This window comes from Agrilus planipennis, unplaced genomic scaffold (genome assembly GCF_000699045.2).
Source record: "Agrilus planipennis isolate EAB-ADULT unplaced genomic scaffold, Apla_2.0 scaffold187, whole genome shotgun sequence".
Classification (NCBI taxonomy): Eukaryota; Metazoa; Arthropoda; class Insecta; order Coleoptera; family Buprestidae; genus Agrilus; species Agrilus planipennis.
In genome coordinates, this window is record NW_020442446.1 from 529,635 (window position 1) to 549,674 (window position 20,040).

General features: G+C 35.6%; 1 protein-coding gene across 2 annotated transcripts in view; it reads left to right on the forward strand.

Annotated features, from left to right (window-relative positions):
* Positions 1–20,040, forward strand: part of LOC108736837 (short-chain specific acyl-CoA dehydrogenase, mitochondrial) — a 63,333-nt gene that overhangs the window by 41,498 nt on the left and 1,795 nt on the right. For both annotated transcript variants that reach the window (XM_025980469.1, XM_025980468.1), the window contains exon 4: positions 17,463–17,643. In XM_025980469.1, the coding sequence (XP_025836254.1) occupies positions 17,463–17,643 (181 nt within the window). The remainder of the gene's footprint in view (positions 1–17,462; positions 17,644–20,040) is intronic.

Consider the following 20,040-nt stretch of genomic DNA (forward strand, 5'->3'; position numbering starts at 1 on the left):
AATATGAAAGGTTTTTTTAAAATGAATTCAGGAAAGTGGTTTTCTACTATGGATGGTCTTAAAACGGAAATGCCTCCTCCCGTGTCTATTAATAAGTTCATAGGTGGATTGTGAATTTTTATATAAGGGAGTTGGTTAATTTCTGTATGATTAAAATCTATTCTATCTCGGGGTGAAAAGCGAGTTGTTGAAAATTTTGTTTTTGACAAAGGTCATTATCTTCATGATTTAAATGATTAGTTTCAAAATTTTTTGAGTTTACGATTTGTTCGTTATTAGTTTCAAAACAACTTTTACCAGCATTAGAAATTTCGGCGTTAAATAATTCTTCTGAGATAAAGTTAGATGGGCCAGTACGTTTGAAATGGTTTGATGATGAATTAGGTTTAAAAGTGTTGCGTGTACTGGTTGACATGGGTGTTTCAGGTGATGGGTTTTGAACATAGCCTTTTGATTCAAAAACGTTTGTGTTTTTTTAAATGTATGTTGGCTAGTAGAGGGAAATTTTTGATGTGTGGGTCTAAATAATGGGATGTTATGTTGTTTAGAAAAGTAATTTTGGTGGGATAAAATTTAGTAATTAGTAAAAGTTGTTTACGGCAATAATAAAAATTTGAATGTCAGACGGATAATAGAATATCGCTTAACAGTAATGAAAAAAATAGAAATTGTACTCAATTTATCATGTACAGAGTGTTCATTTTTAAGAATATAATTCCTGCTACGCGTAGCGCTCTTGTTTTCTGTAAACACACACCCCCTCAACGGAACTAATTCTCAATCATATACAAAATACTCTCACTCACTCCGTCCACGTCCGGAATCGTTCACCTAGACCACGGCCCTATAGCCCGAATCTGCATTCTACTATGGATTCCGGCCGTAAAAGCCTTTGTTCTTATACTCTCACTCTACTTGAGTTGTTGAACAGAATTGAAACACTTGAATTAAAAATTATGTATTGAAGTTTTTTTATTTATACTTATGATAGTAATACATTATATAAATGTAGCTATATTACACAGATCACTTTAATATATATATATCCNACTTCAATTTGATAAAATTTTATTATAACAAATTCGGAAAAAAAATTTTTTTTCAATTTTTATTTTTTGAATATCTTTGAAACCGCTCGACCGATTGACTCAAAAAACTAATCAGATCTAAGTCTTGGTGAACCCATTCGAACCCCGTGTCACGGGTCTCAATCAGTTGATTCGTTTTTGAGATATCGTATGACATAAATTTTGTTTACAACTCTGAAACTACTCAGAATATCTTCCGATCCGATGAGAACAAGATTTTTGAAAATCGAGTTGAAAACAATAACTTCCCTATTTTTTCAACGAAAAAGCGGGAAGTTAATAACCAATAAATGATTTCAAATGCTTTATATATTTAAGAGTAATCTCATCAAAGATACAAAAGTGAAAAGTTATTTAGTAATTCGTAAAGAAGCTTATCAATTTGATTGTTTCTTTTTAATAAGGTTAATACAGGGTTTGGTCTTACAGTATTAACGTTTTCGACTTGGGTTTGTACAGTCTGGGTAAGTTGTTTAACTATTACAGCTAAATCAGAAATCTGGGAGGTAGTTGAAACTTCACTAGATTCGCGAAAGGGCTTCGTCGGACTTTCCGAATGTTCGTCTTTGGACGAATCAGTGGATAGTTGCCGAATGCGCCCTCTTCGACTTATCTGATTCGATGATGTTGATGCCATTTTAATGTACTTGATTTAATCACTCTGTTTATGCAGTTTACTAAACACTATTGTTAAATACACTATTATCAGTAACTATAAGAATAAAATAACTAAATCGAACTTTTAATTAAACAAACACTAATATTAACAAATCACGTAATCACACACGAATACACACCATTTGCATTAGTCAAGCGAACTCGAAAAATTGCTGCACTATTTTACTTAAAATATGTATCAATCCACTTATCAGATCCCAGTCGTGAGTCTCATTCCCATGGGATCCCTTTCTTTTTGTATGTTTACTTAAAAAATAGTTACAAAGTCACGTACGGCACGATGACGAGATGAAGTTAACCATCGAAGGGAGGAATTTCTACCTAGCTTATGTATATAGGTACTTGACACATACATAAAAAGCCTTCGACAAAATACTCATATAATATTGTAATCTTTCCCTTTACATGTATATATATATTTTTTGTATAGTTTGTCTTTTAATTTATTAAGCACGCAACGCTCCATGTTCACCCAACACCTGAATGTAAGACGCACATATATATATATATAAAAACATAAAAACCAGATGGGATGTTGATACTATTTAAAATTATTGTCAGGTATAATACTTTTAAGATCAACATAATCAATTATAATAAACGATGTAATCATTACTCACCAATATAGATAATGATAGTAAATATAGTTAATAAATTGACCAGAGGGGAGATGAAGGCGTGCGTGCTCAAATATAAAGATTGTTGGTTGGCTGGCGACTACATGATAGTAAGGTAACAACATTACATTCTCGACCATAGGAAACCATAATGACATGTAAGAAATAAATACACTTACCGATCTGTTGATAAGATCATGAGGTAATTATATACTCACCGGGGTTCCTAGGAACCCCTGCCCTTTTGGAACACTTGCGAAGTGTCTCACCAGTCTAACAATCGGCATGTAGGGTTTATCCATCAGTCGGTGGATAGTACCTGTAATCATGAGTTTGCGCTCCCGCGCCTCCAGATGTGATTCGCACATACTGGAGACCAACAGGGTAGGACAAACCTAATCCTGTGTCGCTATAACACCAAAAACGTGTTAACACATAAATATTTCTTGAGAACAGTGCACAATACAAATACGTACGTATATATACCAATTATATGTGATCACCTTATTAAACCAATAATATGCTACACATATTATCTACGCACAATTATGCCACACATATTATCTACGCATAATCGCATAATATTCGCATGATAATCGCACATGCAACTCATCGCATCGCTCGCCACTGCACTAGATCTGGGCTAGAATGTATCTCAACTCTGTAATATTAGTTAGATATTTTTCTCTCTCGATGGGCTGTAAACACTTTATCTCCTTATATTTTGCTTCATAACTTGAGTTCTCAATGCGAGTTATGTCCTATTCTTGCCATTTTCTTGCACATTTCAAAATGCCTATCTCTCAGGTAAACCGTCACGATTATTACGTCAACTTGGTTTATTTTTGCTTTAATTGTTATCCAGACTGTACTTAATATCAATCACACTAACATTCCTGACGTAGGTTTCACCATAGAACAGTACTAGTCCACCAGCATGTCTTCCAAACTCTTTCTCTCTCACTGCAGGGCTCCAGATGCTTTTCATATGTCTGATGAATATGGGCAGACACTCAGGTTCGCGGCTTGCCCAGGTCTCTGCCACGGCAAGGGTTGCACAGTTTCTGAGCATAGTCTTCAGCTTCGGCTCAGCTAGGTCATACAGCAATGATAATCCATGTATATTCCAAAATATTACTGATGATCCCCCGTCCTCGTCTTCCCTTCTCCTTGCTTGAGCACCCCTTTCTAGGCAGAAGTGAGGCGCAGTGCTCATGCTCCTCACTAGGGCCTTCATTTACTTGACTAACTTGACACACTTCCGCTTCCGTAGCTGCAACCTGGTTGCTCATCATTTTGCCTACGAAAGTAATAACTCTCTTCTATGAGCCCGTCCTTATCATCCCATCTGTAGGTTTTGTTATCAATAGTTATTTTCCTGTAGGCTACTTTTACATTATGCCCTTTTCTTCTTTCCTCTTCAGCGACTTTATACAGCTTTGCCTGTGTGTCTCTTTCTTCAAAGGTGAGGTCATTTCTGATTGAAATGTTAGAACCTGCCAGCATCTTTACTTTGCATTCCATGACTCTCTGCTTCGCCTGTACTGACTGCATTTTGACTACACCAATTTTTGTTTTCTTACCTTTGGGTGTCAACACTCTTACGTGCTCACAAGACTCATTCAGTTTCAAATGACTCTTGAAGAAATTATCAATTGTTTCTTTACAGCTGGAGCTGTTATTTCTATCAATGTCAAATCCAAGTATTACTACGTTTCGGTTTTTAGATCCAGAAGGCAAAGTATGCTTTTTAGAAAGATAAGCTTCAATTAAAAATTTTAGAGAAATTAAAAACCTTAAATTTGAGCTGCGGTCCGATTAATTTTGTCTATTAGTTAGTTATTGCAGAAATCCCAAAAAATTGTAAAAAATTGCCATTTGTTGTATATTGATTGTTTATTGCAAAAATGACTTATTATGATTTTATCACATTGAAATGATTACTTTTAAATTTGGAATCGAACTGGTTTTTGTGGACGTAAATTGGTCAATTTGTTAGTGATAAGTATAATAATTAATAAGTAATAAGGATTCAAAAGCGTCAGTATATACAGGGTTTTCCATTTCAAATAACGAGGTTGATGTCAACTTTGGGTATATTCGTAAGTGATACATACATAGATGCCGTTATTTTAATTGAGAGCATATTCAGTAACGCTACTGTACAGATTTTCAAGATTTAAATCAAAGTAGTTTTCGAAATATTCTAATGGGTGGTCACCGTGAGACACCCTGTATATTATGAACGATAAAGAAAGCCTGCAGCAACGATAAGAACATAACAAGAAGGTTGGCTATTCATAAATAGCGTCTGCTTCTTGTAATCTCTTTATCAGTGGCATAATTTTGGTGAGTTATGTGCTAATTTCTAGATAAGGTTCTAGCAAAAGATTCAGTATCCAATGATTTAATGTGCTTTACAATATGAGTTAAGTTATTAAGTTTCAGTTGCTTAATTTTTAGATATTCCTTATCATAGATGACTGTGGGTTTGCCTCGAAATTGACGGCTCTGACCAACTTTGTAAAGTTTAATTAGTTCCATAGGTCCATACTAGATGTATTGAAGTGGGGTTACTCATGACGGGAAAATTTAATGCGTCTAGATTTCGAAATTCCTGACACAGTTGCTTTTATATGAGAGTCTAATCATAATTTATAGTGTTTCACTTTTATTGCCCGATCGCCTTTTTCCAGATATTCATTAGACCTTGGCGAATGATGTATAAAGACGACATCAAATGGGGTTTTCTGTTTACATTCTTTTAGTAGATTAACATAAACTTCTGGCTTGTCAACCTTATCATGCTTCAATCTTTGTTTTTCAATCACAGCCAAATCTCGATCGATTGACATAATACTGGGTAACAGATTTCTATGGTTTCAAAACTATTATTGGCCCATAGCTAATCCAAAAAGACAAACAAAAATCTGTTTTTGTTCTGACTGAAGCAGTTGTCGCAAACAAGTTGTAAAATACGTTGCTCTGCCTTCTTGGTTTGTGAGATGCTATCCTGCAGTCAATTTATTATCTCGTTTAGTCTCTTTTGAGGGAAGTGTTCTGCATACATATACATACTGACTTTTCTTGTTGTTAGGCAGTGTATTCCCAGATTGGGAATCCACAACTGTCGAAAGTAGTATTCATCCCCAATATTCGTCACAGGGACAGCCAAATTTTTCTTATAATTTATTGTTTCCGAATTTTTTTTTTAATCATTTAGCTTTTATTAGGTGTAGCTCCCTTACTAATTTGATGGTTTGTGCAGATGCTACATCATTTCGCACTTCTTGTAAATGTGTTAGGAACGTAGTACATTCTTTACGGATATTTTTTTTTTATTTTGGGAATCTCAATGATATATTGTCTCCGTCTGTGAAAATTTTTCTAAACATCTCGTAAATTATAACGAAGATTTCACAACAAGCGTTTTTTTAAACACTTTATTTATTTCAGCACAGAATTTTTACAAAAAATGACTTAATTAGGCAATTTAGCTTTCAAACTGGCATAATAACACGTTTCGACAAAAACTTAGAGTCTAATAATAACAATATAAAAATGAACTTATATAGTCATAAAATTGATGGTGAACGGCGTTACAGATTAGCCATAGGGTTATTGTCAGGGCCGATGCAATAGTGTTAATGACTAGCTATAGGGCAAATGTCTAGGTTGATATAACACGTATGATACTGTTTTACCTTGGTTTCTTTGTAAAAAAGTTGAAACTTGCGACTGATAAGAGGGAATCCAGATACTTGTGATGTTTATTATCAGATCTGCTCTAATGAGACTCTCGAGTTGGCAGTTCTTCCATAAAGTATCTGTTTATTTGGCTTGGATTGATGAAGATCTCTCAAATTCTTGGGCCCTGAATTGTTTTTCTAATCTTCCGACACAGCGTTTTATTCCATGCACTACTAGAAACGCCAACTGACACACTGTTCCTAGTTTTCCGTCAATCGTTACTTGATATACAAAGCTTTGACTTCTACCTCGTGGAGAGAAGTGAATTAAACGTCGAGAGTGCTCTAGGCTTAGCACCTCTCAGATCTCCGGGAATAATATATTTTTTAAAATAATAAGGTATGGGGCGCGTTTCGGAAACTCTACATCTCCATAAAAAGTATGATTTTTGTAAGTAGGTACTTCCTTCATTTTTTTAGTTTGTGCCTACTTTGCCTTACAGATAATCCGCCACTGCTCGTTTATTAATAGATTTTATTAATCGTCGTTTATATTTTTTTTTGTCTAGAAGAAGATAATAAATTGTGATAGGCTTCGAAAATTTTCCTGTGTTCACCCACGCTTAATTTTGATGATTATTTACTGCGACAGTTTGTTATAGTTCTTTTTTATTTTCGAGAAAACGATTTCCTTCTTTCAATGATTCTTTTCCATGCACCCTTCTCAGTCTATGTCTTCTTGCCCTTTAGTTCCGGTTGCTGTGATTCACACATTCGCCACCTACGGACGAGGATTGAGGATTCAGAAAAGTTTATATTTTGTTGATCATGTCCAGCAGTGGCACAGGAACCTGAAATTTTACTTTTCTTTGAAAATTTTTGAGTTGTCTTGATTGTTGTTGGAGAAGAGTCATCGACTTGAGAACTATCTCCACTTGCAATTCGGTTTATATTCACTGCATGATACGGAATGATCCGATCATTTTGGTTTTTGATAACATCACATAAACCATGTACCTCTAACTTATGAATGGAATGCTCAGGAGTGACACACCTAGGGATACGAATATTGTTTAATTGCAACAGTGTTTATTTGTGCACTCAAGTGGTATGCATTGTTTTGTCCCAACATATTTTTTCTTGCCACAATTTTTGTAATAAAATTTTAACTGAAACTATAAAATTGGACACAGCAGACCTAAAGGGTTGAATGTTTAGGATAACATCTGAATACATATATAGCACGTTTCATTATTCTTTAAGGAAATTGCAGTGTTTAATAGGAAATTGGAAAACCTCTGACACCGAGTTCCACTGCAACCGTTGTGTTTCTAAATTTGTATCCTTATTAAAGTTCCTGACAGTATTTTCTTGGCAGGTTAACGTTGTTTGATGCCGACTTCTTTAATTCGAAGTCACCAGCTTGTAGTATTTTAATAATCTCATCACGAATAGCGAAAATATCCTGTTCATTTTTACCGCTTGTCAAAAGATCATCCACATAAAAGTCCCGTAGTATGGTTGCAGTGCCAACAGAATAAATGGAGCTGTGCTTGCAAGGAAAGAATCGGGCGCCGTAGAGTGTGTAACGGTGTTGAGCTAGTACCGAGAAATGCCCCTAATTGTGTTGTCACTCCACAGGATTCTCGGGAAACGCCTTTCACTGGGAGTCACCAACATTTGCCGGTACATCTTGACAATGTCATATGCAACCTAAAGCGGGACAAAACTGAAAATTGGTCATGATCCTGCTATCCTTCAAAACGGTATTATGCGGTAAATAATAGTTGAAAGTCGCTCTACCCATATTTTACCGGAGACATTTGTCCTAATTATTTGTACTCTGTAATCAACAATTTGTTTTGCGTTTCAGAACCCCTAAACAAGAAAGATTGATTGACAATCGAACAGTAAATCTTCCTGTATTATCAGAATGTGAGCTTAAAAAGTGCGGCTCATACTGTTGTTCTTTGAACGGGAAATTATCGCTGCTGTGAATCTCGTCGATCTTCCAAAACTTATTAAGATGCTGACCGTTGACCGATATTTTGCATGTTCGATATGTGGGAATGTCAATGATAGGAACCCTACCCGTCACTAGCCAACCCAATAACGTTTTTTGAAGCAGTGACTGATTTTTACCTTCGTTCTATGCACAATAGTTGATAAAATATATCGCTATCTAGCATAAGATCTCTGGATACGTTGAATTTAGGTTCAGCTACTCGCAAAATTTGGAACATCTATGCAACTTGTCGTTTGTGGAGATGAATGACCTTTATTAGCTTGACTAAAATGCTGTTTTTTAATTTGACTTCTAAAATATCGGCCGTGTGAATTAAAAATGTCTAGAACTTCTGAGTAGTTGGAATTTTATTCATGGATAATTTACTTTCCCATTCTTAGGCAGTTTTAACATCAGTTTTTGTTAATAAGATTGGAAATAATATGTTATCTCATAAGTCAGGTAGTCGCTTAAGGCGATTCAAACAATGAATATTTCGTTGAGCGCAATTAATTAAGCATTTTAATTCTGAAAAGGATTCCTTGGGACACTGATGCGTTAATTATTCTACGCTCGTGATCTTATATTATGAGTAATTATCATTTAGCAAATTGAGTGCGGTTGAGTAATTTTCTGTGTATGAATGTAGATCTTAAATTAATTTTAGTTCTTCGCCTTGAAGACTGGATTTTAGATAATGCAATTTTAACACATCCGATAATGAGGAATTTGAGTCAACAATTGAACTAAACGGATCATAAAATGTAAACAAACCATTCACTGTAAGATACCGAAAAACTTTGAATGCTAATGGTAGGCATGCGAGCAAACGAATCATTAAGTTATGCCTTTTGGTGAACAGGCGATAAATGTGAAGCTACGTGAGATTGATTACCATCTAATGTTATTTTTTCGGCTCTATTTAATACTTCATACTAGTCTTTTTCAAATACGAGGGTGGATTGATAAGTTTCCGGCCTGACCAAGAAAAACAAGGTTTTTAAAAATTTTTTTTTTTTATTTCTCAACATAATCTCCTCCAAGGCTGATACATTTCTCATAGCGGTGTTCCAGTCTATTAATGCCATCTCTATAGACTGATTCGTCAAGCTCCTCAAAATAACCATTTACAGCTTCGATTACTTCTTCATTGTCCGCAAATCTCTTACCGCCAAGCCATTTTTTGAGATTAGGGAACAGAAAATAGTCACTCGGGGCTAGGTCTGGAGAGTAAGGAGGGTGCGGCATCAATTCAAACTTTAGATCGTTGATTTTAGCCGTCGCAACGATTGACGTGTGCGCTGGTGCGTTATCGTGATGAAACAAGATTTTTTTCTTCGCCAGATGAGGTCGTTTAATTTTCACCTCGTGGCTCAAACGTTGCAATAAGTCTGCGTAGTATTGACCAGTGATAGTATTACCCTTTGCAAGGTAATCAATGTATATAATACCTCTTGCATCCCAAAAAACAGTAGCCATAACCTTGTTCGCCGAAAAAATTGTTTTTGCCTTCTTTGGAGTTGGTTCCCCTGGTCCAATCCACTGTTTAGACTGTTCTTTGGTTTCAGGAGTGTAGTGGTGGACCCACGTTTCGTCAACGGTTACGAATCGACGCAAAAATTCGCTTGGATTACGCTTATACAATGACAAATTTGCGGTAGAAATGTTTTTTCGAATCAATTTTTGGTCGACTGTTAGCAAACGCGGCACCCATCTTGCACAGAGCTTTTCCATATGCAAATGTTGGTGCAAAATATGTTGCACACGTTCATATGACATCTTACAGGTCTCAGCTATCTCACGCACTTTCAATCTGCGGTCTCCCAGCACTATTTGATGAATTTTTTCGATCATATCTGGAGTTGTGACCTCAACGGGGCGTCCTGAGCGAGGCCCATCAGAGGTGCTCACACGACCCTTTTTAAACTCGGAAACCCACTGCTTAACGGTTGAATATGACGGGGAGGATGTCCCCAGTGTTGAGTCCATCTCTTTTTTAATTTCCTTCGGCGTTAACCCCTTCAAATAAAAGTATTTGATGACAGCACGATTTTCCTGCTTTTCCATTTTTACGAAAACCACAGAGGCGTCTTGTTCAGCGTGCTGTCAAACCTACACTAGCAAGGAGATCGGGCTGAAACTATAGCTACAAGCTATCCAAGGATGGTACTATAGAATGTCACCTCAAGGTAGGCCTAGTGGCGTCATCTCTTGGTTAGGCCGGAAACTTATCAATCCACCCTCGTAAATCTGTAGCATTATTTTTTTAACTGAGAAATATCAAGCACTTCTATTTGATATCATCAAATTTTGTATTTAGTGATAGTGGCATGTACACTATCATTTTTCTTTATGAAATCGAACAAATTCGATCGCGAAGGATTGAATCGGTAAAGTGCGATAACTTGAACTAGGTTATGTTAAAACATTAAGATTCTAGAAGATGTTTTATTTAAAATTGTGTATGGCACATATCGGAAAGTAAATCTATGAAAACAATTTCCGAAACATCCCTTGAGCTTTAATTGTTTCACTTCTTCATTGAATTCCAAATAATTCTTATGCTTTATAATGCGTCTTAATATTACATTCCTGAAGTATAAATGTAAATTAAATGCAACAATTTTGTAATTTCACTATGAAAAAGTACTTTTCTTTCCATTCCTCGCTATATGTTCTGTTTTCTTTCACTATTCTTCTTTTCTTTGCAGTCATATTGAAAATAAGAGAGATATTATTTGTTAAATTGAAAATCGTTCCTAATTTAATAAAAATTATTGCCCAGCTGTTGCTTTAAAAATGTTATTGAACTGCAGCCCCAGCAAATTCTCACTTAAAACTGAGAGTCTGCTCTGCTATTAACAATCAACTGTGCGTGCCTAGGGATGTAATATAGAACGTGTTATATTGGATACCGGAAGTCGAGTGTGCAGGTTCAGGTTCAGGTTGTACATTAGCAGTTGTTTCTGGTACAGGTATTTCTATCAGAACTTGACCAGTTTCAGGTCTTGATACCAGTGGAGTGATATTGGTTATACAACCGTCTCTTACAGCATTTTGTTGCGCAGCAATAAAGTCCACATCACTGAACACATTTTTATTTAAAGGCCGTAATCTAGTGATTTTAAACTCGTTGGACTTAGTGGTCTGTTGTTGTTTCCAATTCACATGTGTATTTCCTCACTGTAGTATGTCTTTAATGGCCGTATGAAAGTCTTGTCTAACGGCTGCAATTTACTAATCGGGTTGGTGTGTTGAGTAAAGTGCTTGAACCAGTCTGTAAAGATGTTCATTTGAGTTCACCCTGATAGACGTGCAACCCCGACTGATCCTGGAGGACAGCCTCTCATTAGCTGAGCACTCATATTTTTTCTGGGAAAAATAATGAACGGTGGCAACAAATGGCCAGTAACATTCATGCAAACAACTATTGTCATAAGAAATCCTCTTTCTGCTGATGTCAGTGCAGCTATCTGGCGTTTACCTTTGTGACCGATGATTTGTGGTATCTTACTTTGTACTATTGTGAAACCTGATTCATCCACCTTGTCAATACTGTAATGTTCGTGGACTTAACAAAATTAACTTTTAAGACTGTTAACGACAAAACTATTTATCTACACCAATTATTAAAGAACTTAAAAACACTATTAAATTATTACTACTTAGGTTATGAATTATTCTATTTATTTACACTACTGTTGATATATCACTATTCACTGCGCTATTTATTTCACTGCTATCACTGTCAATTTATTTCTCGATTCACTTCTGCAACGGTCAATTTATTTCTACTTTTCTCTGTGATCGTCTCTTCCTTTAAATACTCTTTTGTTTACTTTCGGGAGCTTTCTAGAAACATCCGGATAGTTTGTTCTTTCTTTGAACTGTTTAACTGCTTTCCAAGAATGCAGGTGCGGCACACGTTTACAAATACGGCGCACATGAAGAAAGGCGCCCGCGGCTAGTCGGCGAATCGATAAGCCGTTCACGTACACGTGTGACAGATCGCACACAACACACTTATGCTCGCTACACTGCCCCCTCAACATTTTCCCTTTCCGTTTCGCAGGATCATGCAGTTCTCGCCTTTACGGCATCCGGGAATAGAAGTAACAGTCCACCTCATGATTGGTCCGATTCGGGTTATTACTGCAAACCAAAATGTCCTAAACAGTACGGCGAAACAGGACTTCGATCATGTTCCGTACGATCCTCCAATCTAGGTTGTCCAGTCCACAACCAAGCTTCCGAATGGCCAGCTTCTGTAGGTTATTCTCCAGAAGATGTCCGCGGAGTTCCATTACTGCGTCGCAAAGGTCTCTATAAGTTGGTTTATCAGAGCATCTTCCTTTAGTTATTAGGCAATAGATATTGCGTCGTCCGTCAGGCAGGCACAACAGTCTTCTGTACTGTAGTTGATCTTTAAGATGTTGCAAACGGTCAAATCTGCGTTTTAACTCGGACGCAATACCACGGCTCATTCTGAGATCCTTTGAAATGCTATGGGCGAGAGAATATTCCTTAGATGTAGCAAAGAGGTCTCGTAGGATTTCTTGCGTCACTCCAAATCTCCTGTTAACGTGGGGGCCTTCCTTCATGAACTCTTCAAATGTGGGCTCGGTAGGAATAGTTCTTAATCTGGCCCGCGCCTCCTCTTCATTTGCACTGGCGAATGGAGCTAAGCGATTAAAATGGATTACCTTCGGCTTCCCATTTGCAGTTTTCTTAATTCGGTAGATCACGTCGTTAATGCTCTTTACCATCTCATAGGGTCCTTCCCAATTCTATTGAAACTTAGGTGATAGTCCACGGCGACGACGAGGATTATACAACTAAACAAGATCTCCAGTTTGGTAACCACCTGCTGTAGCCTTGATATCGTAGTTTTATTTAATCCTGTCACTAGCAATCTGCGTATGGATATCGTTAAGCTTTCTTCGGAGGTTGGTAACATAATCTTCTCCAGTAAAGTCATCTCCTGGTTTACAGCCGAATTTGAGGTCACAAGGTAGTCGTACCTCCCTTCCAAAAAGGACACTGGCAGATGCGCCAACATCCTCTTCAATTGGTTTTGTCTTTCCATTAAAAATCAATTCTTCCAGCACTTTTATCTTCTCTTCTGTATCTTGAATATTCTTATTAAACTTTTCTTCCCATTTATTCTCCTAACTTCTACTGTTTTCTTCCAATTTATTTTCCAAACTTTTACTGTTTTTTTCCAATTCACGTTTCAAACTTTTACTATTTTCTTCCAATTTTCCTTCCAAATTATTTTCTAAAATTTTACTGTTTTCTTCCAATTTATTTTCAAACTTTTGCTGTTTTCTTCTAATTTATTTTCCAAACTTTTACTGTTTTCTTCTAATTTGCTTTCCAAACTTTTCGTCATTTGCGACAATTCGTCTTCGAAAAGGAACGTTTCAGCATCATGGTCATTCTTTTTCAACGTCTCCGCGAGCCGCCACGGAAATCCGCTTTGTTAACGGTTGTCGCTTCATCCCGTTCTTCCAATTCTCTTCTTAACTCAGCTACTTTTAATTCGTACAACTTCTTTGCGATTGTAATGGCTTTTACTCAACCCCACACCTGACACCAGTTGTAATGTTCGTGGGTTTAACAAAATTAACATTTATGACTGATAACGACAAAACTATTTATTTGATANACACCTGACACCAGTTGTAATGTTCGTGGGTTTAACAAAATTAACATTTATAACTGATAACGACAAAACTATTTATTTGATATAATTGTTTATTAAAGAACTTAAAATCACTATTAAATTATTACTACTTAGGTTATGAATTATTCTATTTATTTATACTACTGTTGATTTATCACTATTCACTGTGCTATTTATTTCACTGCTATCACTGTCAATTTATTTCTCGATTCACTTCTGCAACGGTCAATTTATTTCATCTTCCACTTCTACAACGGTTAATTTATTTCTACTTTTCTCAGCGATCGTCTCTTCCTTTAAATACTCTTTTGTTTACCTTTGTTCTGATTGATAGGCTATTATCTTCCAGGGTTGGCATGAATGAATCATTTTGATTTAAACCATGATTTAAATCACGATTTAAATCAAATGACTTTTTACATAAAAATCAATGATTTAATCAAAAATGTTTAATTTCACTTTATTTCACAGAAATCAACATAAAAAACAGATATAGAAATTATAATTAAGTTACAAACTAGGATCATTTAAATCTGAGATATGATTATTATAATATTTGAAAAAACTGGTTTTCCAAACTTTTCAATTTCGGTTTCTTAATTTGCTCTGAACAATTCCAAAGGTGGAAAACACTCTTTCCACAGCAGCTGTAGAAACTATCGCGCCAAACAATTGCTTCACCACTGGAAAAATTTTTGACTGTTCCTCTTTACTAAATATATTTTTCTGTGACACCCACCACTCTAGTGGTGTCACATTTTTTACTATTTCTTCTGCTAACATCACACTTTTGAATGGTTTTGATTTTGACTTAAGCTTTCATTGATAAAATGGTAGCAAAACTGAACCATCGTAGTGATTTCGCGCTTCCTCCAACGCACTTTCTTCTTCTTCATCTGTCAGTGTGAATTCTGTTTGGGTTGGGTCTAATAAAAATGCCAAAAAGTGACTGGAGGTCATTGATTGCTTATATGTCTTTCGAAACTTCGACATTTGGCTATTATTTAAATCAGTTTCTTTAAATTTAGCTCCAAGCTTCTTCCAAGCTGTTACAGCAGCGGACAAATTTGCATGATTTCTTTGTGAAGTATCCAGTGTAAGAGATATTGGCTTCAAAATTATTAGATAATCTTCCACTGACCTTTTTACGACCATATTTTCAACTTTTGCTCTAATAACAGGATCTATGACGTCCCTGTTCTCTTCACATATTTTTAGTAGCTTTTGCCACTCAGACACAGACTTCGAAACAATCAGTTATAGTATTCCAACGAATATCTGATGGTAGCACTAATGCTTTCCCTCCTTCCGCTTTGTACAAGCTGTTAGCTGCATGATTGTTTCGGAAGTATTTTATTATTTGCACAACATGCTCCTTTATACTGCTAATTTCTAAATCTTTGGAAAGTGAGTTCAAGAAGTGTGCAGAACAGCCGTATGTGATTATTGTATCACTATTTTTTAATTCCTTCCGCATTTTAGCCATGTTCGCAGCGTTGTCGGTAACAAAACTTGCAAAATTACAATTATATTGAGATTTTAATCTTTCTATCAAACCCTCAGCAAGTTCAGCTAGGTATTCACCAGTGTGGGGCTTTCCTGTAGTGTCTATCGAGTCAAAAAGAATTACTTCAGATTGCTCCGTCTTAATAGTGGCGCAAATGATCGGTTCATTGTGAATGTTAAACCACCCATCTATAGACATATTCACATAACTACCAGATAGATTAGAAAAACACCGTTCTTTTTCTTCAAGGTATATTTGATCCACTAATTTGCCTGATATATCCTTCCGAGATGGTGGGATATACCCTGGGCGTAATAATGAAATGTCTTTTTTTACTTCTCGATGTTCAATACTTCTGAAGCTACAGTTTGTAACAAACATGGCCTTTGCTATTTGTCGGTCTATTGTTTCTTCTGTAGTGTTTGGCGTTGTTTCTATAAAGGAGCTTAAGTTTGCAGATAGTTTTTTTTTAAGAGACGGTTCCGCGCAATCGTCGCCTTTTGCCGAAGAACTTGCAGATGTGCTAGGTTCGGAAAGTGAAGCCAATTCTGAAAAATATATTTTACTTATGTTTGTTACGCAGTTAGTACCATTAAAACAATCATGTCTACAGACATCAAGCAGTTAAAATTTCTCACTAGTCATACTGTTGTCCACTGAGTGCGATCACCAAAACCATATAGAAAACTAGTTAGTATTCTTTAGTTTGTTTTGTAAATAATAACTTTAATAACTTACCTACAACTTCAACATTGTCACGAGATTCCGGAATATTATTTTTGCACTTTTCGTAATGTATTTTCATCCTCACAACCAGACCTTGAATTTCTTTTTTACATTTGTTGCATATAGCCCGACAGCCAGTTTTGGTAGTACTTTCCCATCTCTTTGGCGAGGCATATTATTTATAATAAATTGGTCACGCACGTAGCACAGCAATAACAATAGTGAACAAAACTGAAAAGTAAGAGCGTAATTGCAAGCGAAATAAACAAAATACTACACGGGGATTTCCCTTTTGCCTGGCAGTTATTTGTCAGACAAAAAAGAAATCCCCGCGCTGTGCCCGCGCAATCCCTTGAAGGCGTGTTCCGTTTTGCGCAAAAATATAGTTCAATTAAATTATCAAACGAAAAAATAAAAAAAATCGTGATTAATTAGAATTTTTTCAAAAAATCGCACTTCTGTCGAAACTGCCAGACGCGGATCGCGATTTCGATCTTTTTGGATCTCATCAGCGCGTCGCAGACAGCTCCGACACAAGACAGACCAACCTTTACCTGTTGTCTTAACAGCGCGTTTTAGAAAATACCACAAATGGCGCGGAAAACGTCATCTGTAGTACGATGCTACATTTTCCGCGCCATTTGGTTGATCTGTATTCTGTCGGAGCTGTCTGCGACGCGCTGATGAGATCCAAAAAGATCGAGATCGCGATCCCCGTCTGGCAGTTTCGACAGAATACAGACCACTTCGAATTATTTTATTTGATTATGGTAACGTGCCTATCACGTTGAGGTTAGCTACGCCGGATTTCGTTTCAGCAAGTAGATATCCATATATTTAAATGGACCTTTTTGGTACATACGAAATCCTAAAATGTAGCATCGTACTACAGATGGCGTTTTCCGCGCCATTTGTGGTATTTTCTAAAACGCGCTGTTAAGACAGCAGGTAAAGGTTGGTCTGTGTTCTGTCGGAGCTGTCTGCGACGCGCTGATGAGATCGAAAAAGATCAAAATCGCGATCCGCGTCTGGCAGTTTCGACAGAATACAGACCACTTCGAATTATTTTATTAGGTTTACTTCATTCAGAAGTACCTTGATATTTTCTTGTTGATCGTCATATTCCTGACTTAGATATTGTACAGTGGTGTTCATTTCTGGAACTTGTTCATGATACTTGTTAAAATCCGTCATAGTGGATAATTCCGATTCAGCGTTTACTCTTTCTCTCTTGATAGTGTCGATATTCAATCTTATGATGTAAGGTACCCTCAGAAACTAAATTGCACGTCGGGCGTTTTCTCTTTCACTGTTGATTCCTGTTCTTTTACGGACAACTTAGTACACTGCTTGTGTATTCAGTAATCACAAACCGTACAGAAATCGCCAGAATATTCCCTTTTTTGAAAAATATTACGGTATGCCACAGTAGACGTCCACCATGATATAAATATTCTTTTTTTAAGGTTGGATGTTTTGCTCTTTCTGAACCTGGTAATGGCTCAGATGCAGGGGCAGCCTCTACTACAGCCAAACTAGATGGTAATTATTTTTCTTTGAGTGGTACGAAGGCTTGGATAACAAATGGTTACGAAAGTGAAGCTGCTATTGTTTTTGCAACGACTGATAAAAATTTGAAACATAAAGGTACTGTTTGATATGTATTTCATATTTTACAATTACTTTTAAATGAAATAAGGAAAAGTCTGTAGCTAATGCTTGTAAGTAATATTGTATGTATTTCAAATGCAAAGAAATGGACTAAAACTAAAAAAAAAAGAAAAATGAATTAGTTAATGAATGATTTTTAAAGAAGTTATTGAGTTATTAATTTTATCAGAATTATATCGATTAATAATTATATATTAATTTTTTTACGGAATTTTGTTATTTATTTTGTTTACCCAGAAAATATAAATTTTATTTCGCCTCAGACGGCAGATAGTACTTATAGTATCTATATACTCTAAAAAGTCAAATTGAGCTTTTTCCAAAAAACATTGTAAATCAATCCAACAAGGAGAGGATCAAGTATGGAAATTCTTAAATTTTTCATATTTGTGGTAGTGATGTCAGCATTGTCATTAAATTATAGCAACAGTGGCGTGCACTTTTTTTTTCGAGAAAATCAAGTATAAAAGAATACTGTTGTCTTATAATGGAACAAATTGCAAGCCGTTGATAAGCGAGTTGCGTAGTTATTGGCCTAGTAATCATGAGGTCGCGGCCTCGACTGTCGTTGTGAACATTTGTTTTTGATTAATTTTTATGGTTAACTACTCATCTTTAAAATTTAAATTTCTAAAATTTCCGATAATTAAGTACGGTTTATTTTTGTTTGAGGCATCGTACTATTTTTTTAAGACAAGGTTGTCCACTAGACATTACACTTTTTAACGTATTATTTAGAAAACTAATTAAGCGCCATACAACAAGGAGAAATGGTAATTGGTAGAAGGAAAATCTCATCAGTTTCATATGCAGATAACATAGTATCACTAGCTACGGATAAAAGAGGGTTGAAAGAAATCATGCAAAAAATCAAGAAGTATTTAAAAGAGAGAGAGAGGGCTGGAATTAAATAGAGATAAATTAAAATTTATAAGGGTAACAAAATCAAGAGAAAGAAAGAAGAAATCAGGATTCCAGTGGGAAGGGAAAATAATCGAAAACGTTACCGAGTTCAACTACCTAGGATTCGTACTCCAGAAAAAAAAATGGAGTACATGGACACATAAAACATTGATGAATAAAGCAATAGGGTTAATGGGAAAGGTATGATTGGAAAAAAAGTGTGTACCTATTCGAGACATTGACAGAAAGCATAATATTGTACGGAGCGGAAATATGGGTGTGGGAAGAAAGAAGAGAAATTGAAAGCATTCAAGACAGATACATTAGATGGATTTTAAAAATAGATAGAAATAGATCGAAATACCTAGTATTACAAAAACAATTGAAAACAGAAAAATTGACCTAAAAATATTCAAAAAGAACTTTGAGTAGTACGAAGAAAATGTGTAAAATTCAGAAGAAAATATGTTATTAAAAGTATGTATAAAAGTAAAGGAAAATATATCGAATATTCAAACCGAAAACAATAAAATCACAAGGCAAAGATTGAAAAAGGGAAGAAGAGTTTTTTTAAATAAAAGAGGATGAAAGTTGGAAAGTTAGGAAAAGACAGAAGTGTATGGCAAGAGGTAGAAAGTTTAACTGAAGACATTGAAAAGTAAAAAAGAAGAGAAAAAATGAGATACTTAAAATTCGTACTGGAATACAAGAAAATATGGAAAAAAGGGAGGAAAACTAAATTATTTGAAATACGAAAGAGCAAAGAGTAAAAACGAATTAGATGTAACAACAAGATTCAGACTGTGGCGTGAGATTAGGACGGCAAGGTACTCGGAAGAAGAAGATATTCAAGTTGTGTAAACTGGATCCACAGACGCTTGAATATATTTTTGAGAAATCTGGAATAATTGGAAATAGTACAAAAAATGAAATGGAAGGAAAAGATGGTCTAAAACGCATGAGAGAAATATTATGGAGGAGGAAAATAGCAGAAAAGTTAGAAGAATAAAAATAAAATTAATATGTAAATACACTTATCACAGTAAAACATATTGTTTTTAATGAAACTATCTATCTAAGTATCTATTTATTAACTTTTTGAGTAGACGGGGGTTTTAAAGATTTGATTTATTGAATAAATTAAACATAAACATTAATTGAATAGGATATGTACATTCCTTTTTTCATTTGTTTTGTCAAACCCGCGACCTCAGGATTACTAGACCACAGCGCTGTGGTCATAGCTATGCTACTAGCATAACAACGGCTTGGAATTTGTTCTATGATAAAGCATGCGGCATTCTTTTATCTTCCATATGCGCTACAGCTTCGACAATTTAATGTCTTACTGCTGACCCTCAAGTGACAGAAATTTGAAAAAATTTAAAAACTCCCATGCATTTGAAATACATGTAATAAAATCTATATATATATAATACTGCTATATTGTTAGTACGGTGGAAACATATG